Raw genomic sequence first — 12,568 nt, 5'->3', positions numbered from 1 at the left:
TTGGTGAAATTTTATAAAGAGAAAATTTTGGATATTGCCAAATTATTTATAAGGTTCAACTCCATGCTCTGAAAAGAATGAGCATGATTAACACAATATACATTTATAACGCATAGTCTCACTCCAAAATATGACCAAATACTCTAAAAAGAAGATAAATAAAACAAACAAAAAGACAAAATAATTTGCGTTAATTGCTAATTTTTGTGTGCATTTTTACATTTAATATGGGACAGTGATAAAAATATTATTTTTGTAAAATGTCCGAAATATTTTGGTTTAATAGTACAGACCTGAGAAAAGTAAAGTGAAGCCAAATACCAAAGCTTACAAAAGTAGATGAAGCTATTATACACATACATAGATATATATCTGAGATGGTTCCTGTAAAAAAAGGTGTACGAAAACAGGAGGATAAAACACATATTGATGCTAAAACCATTGTAGCAGATCACTGCCACATCTAAATTACAGCCTCCAAACACAGCCAGTGCTATTATGGGTTGTACTTTCGATGTATTTACAAGGGTGTAATGACAGTTGTCTGCGTGAGGTCTGCATGAAGCGGCTATCAATAGTAGCACAGAAATCAAGAAATCGTTTCATCTAATTAACTGCATCCTCCAGGTCCTCAGGGCACATTAGAGCTCCTTGGTCCATCATTAAAATAGACATAAACAATTCATTACATCACTGTTAGTCCAATGAGACTGTCACTACCAGATTCAATATTAATATGCCGTTAAACTTCTGCCAGAGAAATTCTGAATTTTAGTTTACCAGACTGGTTGGAGATTCCCTTTGTCCTTAAATAGTTGAAAGGCTCTGCAAGCACTAAAACAGATTTTTTTCTTACAAAGAGAACATAAAAAAACAATAACTGCAAAATGTTATTAAGCCTCACTTTATTGAACCAAGACCTCATGAGTCATTCTCAGATCTGAAACAATGCTAAAAGCCATCTGCATTTAAATGGCACAAATTTAATAAAATTTTCAAAATTACCATAAAGGAAGTAACTCAGTACAGCGTCAAATGAACATAAATACCGTCTGTATACTCTTTAAGGTAGCTTCCATTTTACTTCCATTTTTAGTTAATGATATAATTTTAGTAAATAGACATACCGCAAATTAAAAAAAAAATGATAAAAGAAAACTTTTTTTTACACCAAAAGCACTCAAATAATTTCTCCAATTTCACTTCAAACTATTTCTTTTTTTTTGCTTTAAAAAATCCCTTTGGTTTAGGGTGATTTTGGCAAATGACAATATAGCATAGCACAATAAAGACAACCCACAAACATACAAAGCACTTTTCTCCTAAGGCACAAGAATATGTTATTTACAGTACCAGTTACCATGCACCTGTGTGAAAGGAAATGTACGTTTTACAACAGACATAAGCTTAAACTTTAGTTCTTGCCCTGTTGAGATCATATGTGCATAATAGTATTGACTCAATCATGGGCAAAACTTCACACAAAGTATTGCCAAATAAGATTTTTGTGCCCACGATTGAAGTCAATGTGGCCCTGAAATTATATGAATAAATAATTAAATTAGAGCATGTTATTATTATATTATTTTACAATATTCAACACAATTACAAAGGAAATAAAAACATTGGTACTGAGCCTCTTACACTTGAATAAGTACGCTTAAAACAAAACTATTCGGCAGTTGTAAAGCATGTTACAATTGTCTCTTAAAAATAAAACCCTGAGATTAAGATCAAAAACTGAGGTCTTGTGAAATGTGTGATTCAATATACAATGAGACATCCATAATATCTTCGAAACGGTTCCTCTATGTGGCAGTTCATAGCTCTGTTCAGTTCAAGACAGCATGTCTAAGTTCACAGCACCAGAATGCCCCCCCGGACACTTACTAACCAAGGTCTTTGAGAATCATATGAACCATTTGAATCTGCTCCTGCCACAGGACAGATCGAGTTTTACTGAGTGAAACTCTTCTTTATGGACACATTGGGGAAAAGGCCACTGAGCTCCTGGGCAACGCGAGAGTCGATCTGGGAGCAGAAGGACACATCCAGCAGCTTCAGCCGAGGACAGGACTGCAGTAATTTCCGCAGAGAGGCAGAGCTCACCATCCGCGTGCCTAAGAATGCAACAAATACACAAGCAGCACTACAGTAAGTAGATGCAAATAAATGCCGCTTTTCCATCACCAGAACGGTTCTGAGCACAGCAAGGAACGATTTCAGGAACAATTTTGCTATAAAATAATCGCTTATATATAATCAACAAAACCAACTAAATATTGTTTTTATTTGCTCATAAGAAAATGTCTGTGTACGCTTCATCTTACCCAGTATATCAAGATGCTCCAGTGCATTGCAGTTAGCAGCCAGCTCCTCCAGGTCGGAGTCACACACAGTACGGTTGGCGGTGAGGAAGAGCTTGCGAAGGCGTGGCAAGCTACGGGCCAAATGCTGGAAGCAGCCGGAGCTGCTCTGAAGCGTGGAGCACCAACCCAGGTCCAGCTCTTCCAGCAGCCTGCACCCCGTAACCAGCTCCGCTAGCCCACGCTCGCTCAGGTTCCTGCAGCGCCACAGGTCGAGAGAGCGCAGGGAACGGCAGCGTGCACTGAGCATGCTCGCTACTACATCGTAGTCCTCGATCTGCACACAGAGGGCCAGAAAATCACCATGTGACCAGCAAAACATGCACATTGCTGAATTGTCAATCCAACATACTGACAAAATCATATGTAATAGCATTTTACAGGGTAACACATAATGCACATGTTTAAACTTGTTCCTGTAGCAGCGCAGAGATTGTGGGTTTCATTTCCAGGGAACACACATACTGACAAAATATATATACCTTGAATGCACTGTTGCTTACAGTACCCATGCGTCTGACAAATGCATAAATGTCTGCTTGCCTGAAATGGCTAAATACTACTTAAAAGCGGGGTGCATGATTTTTGCAAAACACTTTGGAATAGGGAGTCGGGCCGAGTACCAAAACACACTTGTAGCCAATCAGCAGTAAGGAACATGTCCATTAACCGACATCGTTGCCTAGGTTGCGTATGTGTGGGGCGGGTCTATAAAAAGAAGGTCCAAATTCTATTGGGGTAGGGGTGTGTTTGTTTAGGTGATTTCAAATATCAACACTGGCTTTCAGAGATCATGCACCCCGCCTTTAATAAAACAAATGCGAATTCAGGTAAGCTGGGTCACTTTTCTTACACTGAAATGATTATTCAATAATAAAGTATGTATTTAAAAGGGGTCATGACATTAGGAATCAATTTGCCTTCTATTGATATATAACAGGTCTTGGTATTATTAATACATCCTGCAAGTTTTATCATTTAAAACACCCTCTTTATCAATAACAAAAGCATTTATGTAAGCGTTCTGCGAAAAAAAAGCAAAAACAAATGAAAAATGGCTGGATTAGTGACGTATATAAATAGAGAAAGATATAGATATATATATATATAGATATATATATATATAGATATATAGATATATATATATAAATATATATATATATATATATAAACATTTTTATATGACCCGCCTGCTCCAGGACTGCAGCCTCCCCCTTCTCTTCCCCAGAGAAAGACACAGGACATCATTGTACCATTGGCTCCGCCCACTCGTGTTCAGTGACTGAACTTCAGATCCCTTTGAGTTGGTGCTCTGACTGAAGGAGTAGTTGTTTACAATCATGATAAGATTGTAATAACAGTAAGATTGCGATGTCAGACATATTTTGTGGTGTTGCTGGCTGTGGAGAACAAGCATTCTTGCACAGCTTTCAAAAGACCCCGATGTCAGAGAGAAATAGATTGTTTAATTTTTAAAGGGACAGTAAGTAGGGTTTTAAGTGTTTTATTAATAAAAATCAATGTCTTTATTAATAAATATGTCCTCATTGGTATCAAATTACCTGTGCCAATAATCTGACTTTTCTTTGTAAGCTTAGAATTTCTTCTCTTTATTTTACATTGAACTGGTAAGTCCAAGGAGGCTTCCATGTCGTTTTTCAGTATTGATAAACTATAATAGCAGAGAGGGACAAAAGAAGCGGCAACGCGTTTCCCCTACGCGTTTTCATTCAGAACACGTGAACCAGCTGAAACGGACAATGAGATCAGTGAGTACATAACGACTACCGTAGTTACAACACGCATTTGGAAAAGCGAGGCGCTAGAGAGCACTATTGGTTTGAATGCAAAATACAATTTCACCACTAGATGAGGTAAATCCTACTTACTGCCCCTTTAACAGTGCATTATTTACAGGGCAATTCTCTGTTTAAACGATTAAAAGGTTGTGGTGTTTGTACGCACTAGCTGAGAACGATATGTCTGTGATCGTGATTCATTTATATGCCTTTTTTAGTGGTAAAAACTTTTATCTTTGTGCTTGTGAAATTGTTTGGCTGTCTGTGACATGAATACACACACAAGGTGCTTAAAAAGACCATTTGAGAAGGTCTATTTGTAGTGAAATATATTGTAAGTAGACCTCAGGAAGCATAATAAAACAACGAAACATGTCATGACCCCTTTAAGTACAAACTCAACTTGTATGTTACCATTGAAGCATACTACAACAAAAAACAATTGTGTTTTGATTCTGGCCCAGAAAACGAATCAACTCACCTACAGTAGTGTGGTATAAGGGGTTAAAGTCAGTTATCTCAGATGCCAAAATTTACCATAATTATTGGTTTGTTCAAATGTTTTTGTGGTAGAGTACATGCAAACAATTACCACAGTATTAAACATACTCACCATTACACAACTTCCCAGGTTAAGGTGCCTGAGCTCTGGGCAGAATGTGAGGATGCTTAACATGGCTGATTGCTGATGTGGCGAAAAAGAAGAGAAGATCAAATAAAGAACAGAAAATGGTTAACCATTCAATAATAAAAATATAAAAACTGTGTGCTGATGCCAGTGAAGTAAAATGAGATAAGAGTAAGCATGCTTGATGTCACAGTCAGATATGCCAACATATTCAACTGTGATATTCAATATCCTTTCATACATTTCAGAATACAACTATTATATGACTTCATGGTTGATGCTCACATCCAAGATAAAGTGGTATAATGTTTCACTGAAAAAAATTGTTACAAAACAAAGAATTCGGTCATTGAAACCGTTATTGTGCATGCGTGTGTGTATTTGTTTGTGTGTGTCCACTGCTGTTTACGCTAGGTTCCACGCAAAAGACAACAGAGAAATGATGGCGGGTTGGCATAAGTGTGTTTGCGACAGACACTGCCATCTGTGCGTTTATGTTGACACAGTTACCATCACTTCAGAAATAGCTACAGAAACATTAAAGGATTTGGAGAGACACAAATGCTGAGTCACTGCTAACCACACACAGAGGGATGCAGTTTCTTATTTCTCCTAAATTAGTGGCATGATTGGACCTGCACTTACAATGCAACAAACTGAAGAAAAGATAACATAGCCAGTAAATCTAGCTACAATGCCTGATACAATATAATGAGAATAACAGGTAACTATAACATCCTAAAACGGGCAAGCATAAACATGTTTTCTTTAAAAATTCTCCATTTGATTTTTATGAGACCATATAAATAAACACAAAAACAAGAAATGTGCATGCTAAAGCCCTTTTTTGCATTAACAAAAAATACCAGCCACAGATTTTTTTTAGCAGTTTTAGCTTTTTCTATTATGTACATAATTATAAAAATGTCACAGTTTTGAGAAGCTCAAAAGATTAATGCAGGTATTGATGCAATTACACATCCTAAATATATAGCCTACAGTGATGCCTAAAAACAGAGCTCATTACATTTTAATTAGTATTACAGTATTACATTTAATAACTTTCAATTATGCAAAAATAATAATTAACCAACAGTCATGTGAGTGTTTGTTGAGTTTTCAGTTTAAGTAATTCAATACATTTGGACTAAAGCAGATCAATTAAATTACACAAGACGACAAACACTAAAGCTATACAAATGTGACCCGGTCTGTGATGTGTTTGTTTAGTTATAAATTTGGTTAATTCAATACATTTGGACTAAAGCAGTTGAATTAAATTACGCAAGGGGACAAATATGAAAGCTATACAAATGTTACCCTGTCTGTGAAATCCAGGCCAACTTTGATTTCAATCATTGGTTTTTACATTAATTTAAATCTTTGAGGTGCCTTAGTCAATATTAAAGATATCAAGGTTAAATTTTTACAGAATATAGATTATCTAGGAAAAAGTAAATCACATAAAAGACATTACGGTAGCTAGAATGTAACAGACTGGGTTTAAAATGATCTTGCTTTTGATTTGGTGCATCGAAATCAATCTTGCTCTCACCTCAACTTTGGTGCGATAAAGCACAAGTCTGCGCAGTTTAGGGAGTTTGGCGATGTGATTGAAGGCCTGAGGATGCAGACGGTCACAGGAAGCCAAATTCAGCTCCTGCAGGGACGGACACATCTGGGCGATCACCTCTAAACACGCTTCAGTCAGGAAATGACAGCATGACAACTGCAAACACACCAGACTGAGCCCACAGGCCTTTACAAAGCTATAAAAATAAGACGGAGATGGAGTTGATGTTGGGAAGATCAAATGAAGAAAACACATCAATATGTCCATAATTTTCTTTGTTCACAAAACTCCTACTGTTTAGGCCAAAAGACATATGTCATGCGTACATAGATGGATTTCCAGATCGAACTCTGGAGACTCCTAGACATAATTTTCTGTAATGTCTATTGCAGTGATTTACTTGCTTACCACAATAATAAATCGACAAATTTACAAATATTATCTAATTCAAGCCTAGCTGCAATTATGATTAATTCATTACCGACTAGGAAAGAAAAAAAACACCCTTATTTTCTCTCAGAATGATTCACATCCATTACACAAAATATTTACATCCGAAAAGTCACTGGATCTGAATTACTGACTCATTACCTGGTAATGTCATTACCTGCAGAACCCAGTGGCTGTCACAGCTCCGCGGTTGCCCGTCCAGGACATGTTTAGCCTCTGCAGGAGTGTGCAGCGGCTCTGTAGGTGGCACAGGGAGGCATCGGTGAGCCGGGCCCAGTACGGCTGCAGGCTCAGCTGAATGTACTGCAGCGGGTCACAACAGTGCTTGTGAAAGAGCTTGCAGCTCTGAGCCAATCGGCACAAGTCTGGAAACGCCAGGTGACTTACAATCAGTTGGATTAGCTAGAGGAACACAGACATATTCATAGTGAACAAATTAATTAAAATGCACCGTTTAAAAATAACAATTTATTATCAATAAACATCAATATCTTGGTCATAATACAGTAGTAATTCAATACGTTGGGGCAGATTTCTGGTTAGATTTAAGATTTAGATTAAGCCAGGACTAGGCATTAGTTATATTAGCACATTCAAGTAGTTTTTACAAAAAATCTTGCAAAAATATTGGTGTGCATCTTGAGATAAAACAATGGCACGGGGCAAGCTATTTTTAGTTGTGCTTTAAAAAGCATTTTAGCCTTGGACTAGACTGAGGCTGCGTCCAAATACCCACACTTGCAGTCTTTCCACTTGACTACTTACATGACGTTTTTCCTGTATTTTTTCCAAGTTTTTTAATGGGTGTAAAGATCGGTGGGAAAACCGGTGGGACACACTTAGCAAGTCTAAAATGTAAATCCAGATGGCAGCAATTTGCAACCAAACTTATCGATCGTTTAATCGCTTAATCATTTTTTAGTTTTTTTCTCTAAATAAAATGAACACATAAACACTCTGAAATGAACATTTGTTGAACTTAAAGGGGATATTCATGAAAATCTGACTTTTTCCATGTTTAAGTGCTATAATTGGGTCCCCAGTGCTTCTATTAACCTAGAAAATGTGAAAAAGATCAACCCAGTAACTTCGTTTTGGAAAACCATTCTCTATAAGCATGTGAAAAAAATAGCTCATTGAAATGTGGCTCCCCTTGTGATGTCAGAAGGGGCTCTTATTTTAATAATACAGCCCCTTAGTCTGCACTATCCAACCACAGCACTGACATTTAGTGTAAAGAGAGAGAGACAATAATTGAGTTTCAATTTCAACAAACCACCAATATGGCGATCAGTGTTTGCATTTCATCATTTGCATTTAAAGGACACACCCAAAATGGCACATTTTTGCTCACACCTACAAAGTGGCAATTTTAACATGCTATAATTAAATTATCTGTGAGGTATTTGAGCTAAAACTTCACATACGTACTCTGGGGACACCAAAGATTTTTTTTACATCTTAAAACTGTCTTGTGAAATGTCCCCTTTAAAGATTATTATCTACACTTTTCTGAAACTTTCAGAATTCTTTGCACCTGTAGCTTTATTAAAGTTTCAGTAGTCCCTAAATAACATAATTACTGTTGTTTCTAATTATGTGACAAAAGCAGTTGCAGATGTTTTACAAAATACATAATGCTGTTTGCACTGCACTTTCCCAGTTTTAAGACATGGAACAGTCTTGCACACTTACTTCCTGGCACGTGCTCTCAAGTGGCCAAGAACGCAAGTGTGGGTATTTGGACGCAGCCTCAGACTTGCTTGACTAGACTAGACTTGCCCAGTATCAAAAACAATGGTAAGAAAATGAGGTGAAATATTGCATGCCATCAAAATAAAGGGATAAAAAAAAAAGTGATGTATTGGCTAAGATCACTTTGAAGACTTCTGTGGCTGCTTGACTTTGTTTTGGTGTGCATTGTGTTGGGAATAGTTTGTGTGTCGAGCTAGATATCAGTTAGCAGATATACCTGTATTATCTTTCAATACAAAACAGAGACTGACAACGGTTTGGACTGGAGATCAGAGCTGGATGGAGGTAATGTGGGGTTATGAACTGAAAAGGTATTTTTATATAACAGTAAAATTGTCTCTAATTATCTGAAAAATGCCGCAAAAGGCCTACTGCAACCATACCAACCAAGTCAGGACTTGAGGAGCTAGACCAAATCTCATCTGGAAATGCTCTCTCTACACTGCCCAAAACCTTCAAAACAATCTCGGTCACCTTAAACAACCTTAACCTTATTATGGTGGTGAACACTCATGTTTTTAAAATGCCAAAAGTTCTGTGCTTAGCGCTTACGCTGACATTATGAGCAAGAAGTCAAGAGTCTCCAGTGCTTTGCTAACCTCATAAGGGAGTCTATCAAAGTAGCCGTTTCCCAGGTTGTGCTTGTTTTCTCCACCTGACCTGCAGCAGAGGCCTCCAACATCACTGATCTCCTCTTCGCTGTCACTCAGATCACTGATGTCAATGACAGGGATCTTATAAAGGGCCAAAATGGGTCTCTCCCGAACACCACGCAGGATCACCGCATCCAGCTCTGTGTAGTAGTCCAACAGAGAGCTGTTCACTTCCAGTCGCAGCAGATTGGTGGCAAAGCTGATCTGCCTGATGCTGGGTGAAAACTGGCGAGCTTGAGGGGTCAGAGCTTTGGTGGGCTTACCGGCCCACAGGACCTCCCACCTGCACAAACACCAACATGTTTTTGCATCTTTACAAAATGATGCAATGCCTCAACGAATCTCCAATTTAATTAATTAGAATGCAAATATATGAATACAGTTTAATTATTTTGATAGACTTCATTTTAATTAAAAATATGCTAAAAATGAATGCAGACGGTGTTTCTGTAGCTCAACTGGTACAGCATTGCGCTAGCAACACAATGGGTTTGATCGCTAAGGAAAATAGACACAGATAAAATATAACTTTGTAATGGATTCAAAGTCGCTCTGGAGAAAAATGTCCGTCAAATGCAGTGTAAATGTGGGACTCAGAATAGCATGCAGAGTCCTAAGACTTTTACCTTGTAGTTCAATGACACAACGATAATAGTTCATAGATCACAACTCTTGTGATTGGACCATGCGCAACTTTTAACTCCACATCGCACCCCTCATTACCTAACATCAGCTGGTGGGTTTTGGGAGAATGGGTTGAGTGAGCATGCCAAGATCTTGACAACTGCCCCAGGGTGGTAAGTCTCCAGCACCTCCACAGCCGTGGGATAGACAGGCTCCTCGAAGGCCAGCTCCAGGAAATCCTGGCTGTGGAAATTGGATGGTGTACGGCAGAAAGGAGGTGAGGCGCTCGTACACTGCCCCCACCAACCTCCATAAGTCCGGAACACGGCCGTCTGAGTAAAGTCTCCTGAGCTAGGGTAGACGTTAGGCACACCCGCTAGGTTCCACATGGTGTAAGACATGCTGTTTTCACTGCCGTAGTGAGAGCTGAAGTCCAGGACCTCCTTGCCATACTGCTCCACCTCCACTGTGACGGGCAGTGCCGAACGCTGGCCCAGCTCCACGGCCCGCCGACTGCCCAATGCCTCACTCCGCGTCCCGCTCCTGGAGCGCCGCCGCAGACAGATATAGTAAAACATGCTCAGAAGGGTTAGCATAGGAAACATGGAGCAGCAGGGCTGGGTTCGAGTCAGAAAGCACGCTCACTTTCCCTTCCCTGTGCTGTAGCGCAACTGGGTTCAGGATTTACTCAGCACAGGCTATAGGCCAAGCGACATGCATGACCTGTGGGTTATAGGAGACACACACACACAAACAAATACACACAAGATTGTGAGAAACCTGAAAGTTGTTTAGCAAGTCAAGTCAGTCAGTAAAATTAAAAATGACCATATGAACTTTTAGCCTTTAGTCTAAATATCTACCAGCCAATCGGCTTGCACAACAGCATGACTAAAACCGACTGGCTTTTCAGGTTATTTGTAGCCAAAGACCATGCAAGCTTCTACCTCTATATTTAAACAGTATGGTTTGCATGCTTAAGCAGTATGGTGCAGCACACTATCAGAGCACCCACCTCCACCCCTAGCTCCACCTGTCTAGATCTGATTATAAGATATAATGCAGATCTAGCCAAAGACAAAGTAGATTGACATGTCATAACCATTAATGTAAAATTGATCCCGAGAGTTGTAATGACTGAAGCAAAACTAACCCTAGTTTGTACATAAATTTTGGTCAAAGGCAGATTCTCTGAACATTATTTAGACTTATACTATTGCAAAGGAAAACAAAATAATGGGCTGACGATTTTAATTGTCCAATATTCTATATTTAATGGAACAAGTGTTGGTTTACCTTCATACACTTGCCTTCCTCTGTTTCAGTGTAACCTTAACAGCATTCTGCGGGTGATGTCTAAAAAGTGTGTATTTAACCACAGTATTTAAGAGTTCTACTTAAAACACACACACACACACACACACACACACACACACACACACACCCACACCCACACCCACACCCACACCCACACCCACACCCACCCACACCCACACCCACACCCACACCCACACCCACACCCACACACACACACACACACACACACACACACACACACAAATAAAACATAAGTCAACAGGAATAACTCCGCCTCCATGAACTATGCATGACCTAGCTACACTAAATTGCTCATAAAACAGAAACAAACTATATCTAGAGTTTCAAGTAAATCTATCTGTACGTTATTTCTTCAGTAAAGGCCTAACAATGTATATAATGCCAAATACCAGCCTTTCTTAATGCAGTTTACTGCCAGAAAAGTGGAAGCAGTTTTAAGGAAGATAATTTGCGATAATACAATTACCGCATATATTTTACAGAACCATTCAACATCACAGCAAATATGTTAAAAGCGCGTAACCAGCTGATTCAGTCGAACATAGCAAAAATACAAAAGCTGTCGCTTAATTTTGTTCATGTGTGACCAGTGAATATGTTTAAATATTTCTCAACAGAAATGTCAAACGGTTAGCAAACTGAGCTGGAGAGTTTGTGAATCGGCTACATAAAAACACAGGCTGGCATGCCACAGCACAAAGACTGACTTCCTTAAAAACAAAGACAACTTACAAGTGATATGATCGTTGATCTGAATGTTGCTGCTGTCGGTCCATATCTTACTTCTGCTGTATTTGCTGGTACATTCTTCACAACTCACGCGGAATATAATGGTGCGTTCCAGGCAGGTTTTTAAACCCGTGAGTTACGACTTCAAAACCACGACTCACGACCCTATGCGTTCCAGGCAGCCTGTAACTCGTGTTTTTACAACCTTCTACCGGTGAAAGTGCTCTGGAACGGCAGTCAAACCCGTGACTTCCCACCCGTGAACTCGTACTAGATCGATGTACTCCCAGTTCAAAGTCGTGAGTCGTGGTTTTGAAGTCGTGAGTTACGGGTTACAGGTTGCCTGGAACGCAGCATAAACATCCGCTTCACCTCGGCGGCGGCGCAATGCATTGTGGGAAGTGAAGTTTAAATGCCAACAAGCTTGCTATATTTTTTCCGAGGTCGTTTTCGGAAGTTAATAGTTTTTTTACATTTGTTTACCTAAATAATTTTTGGTTTGATTAATTTAAAATAAACTAAAAATAAATATATAATACACATTCTCAGAATAATACATTAGTTAGGTTGCATAGAGTTACATTGTGTGACATTTTCCTGTTAAAGGGATAGTTCACCCAAAAAAGATAATTGTGTTATCATTTACTCACTTG

General features: G+C 38.9%; 1 protein-coding gene across 5 annotated transcripts; it reads right to left on the bottom strand.

Annotated features, from left to right (window-relative positions):
- Positions 1 to 888: 888 nt before the first annotated feature.
- On the bottom strand, positions 889 to 12,268 carry fbxl4 (F-box and leucine-rich repeat protein 4). 5 transcript variants are annotated; one of them, XM_065298346.2, is made up of 9 exons: positions 11,919 to 12,267; positions 11,145 to 11,244; positions 9,948 to 10,571; positions 9,171 to 9,507; positions 6,974 to 7,218; positions 6,349 to 6,562; positions 4,779 to 4,850; positions 2,331 to 2,643; positions 889 to 2,120 (listed from the first exon to the last, which is right to left on the bottom strand). In XM_065298346.2, exons 3-9 carry the CDS (start codon positions 10,451 to 10,453, stop codon positions 1,957 to 1,959), a joined length of 1,851 nt encoding a protein of 616 aa, XP_065154418.1. In that variant the 5' UTR covers positions 10,454 to 10,571; positions 11,145 to 11,244; positions 11,919 to 12,267; the 3' UTR covers positions 889 to 1,956. The 5 variants fall into 5 exon arrangements, with proteins under 5 accessions (XP_065154418.1, XP_065154416.1, XP_065154417.1 ...); XM_065298344.2 differs by having other exon boundaries at positions 11,145 to 11,241; XM_065298345.2 differs by having other exon boundaries at positions 11,145 to 11,204.
- Between the last annotated feature and the right edge of the window lie 300 nt (positions 12,269 to 12,568).

The sequence above is a fragment of the Paramisgurnus dabryanus genome, chromosome 13, assembly GCF_030506205.2.
Source record: "Paramisgurnus dabryanus chromosome 13, PD_genome_1.1, whole genome shotgun sequence".
NCBI classification, from domain to species: Eukaryota; Metazoa; Chordata; class Actinopteri; order Cypriniformes; family Cobitidae; genus Paramisgurnus; species Paramisgurnus dabryanus.
The sequence above is the reverse complement of the archived record's forward strand: the minus strand, read 5'-3'. Positions and strand labels throughout refer to the sequence as shown.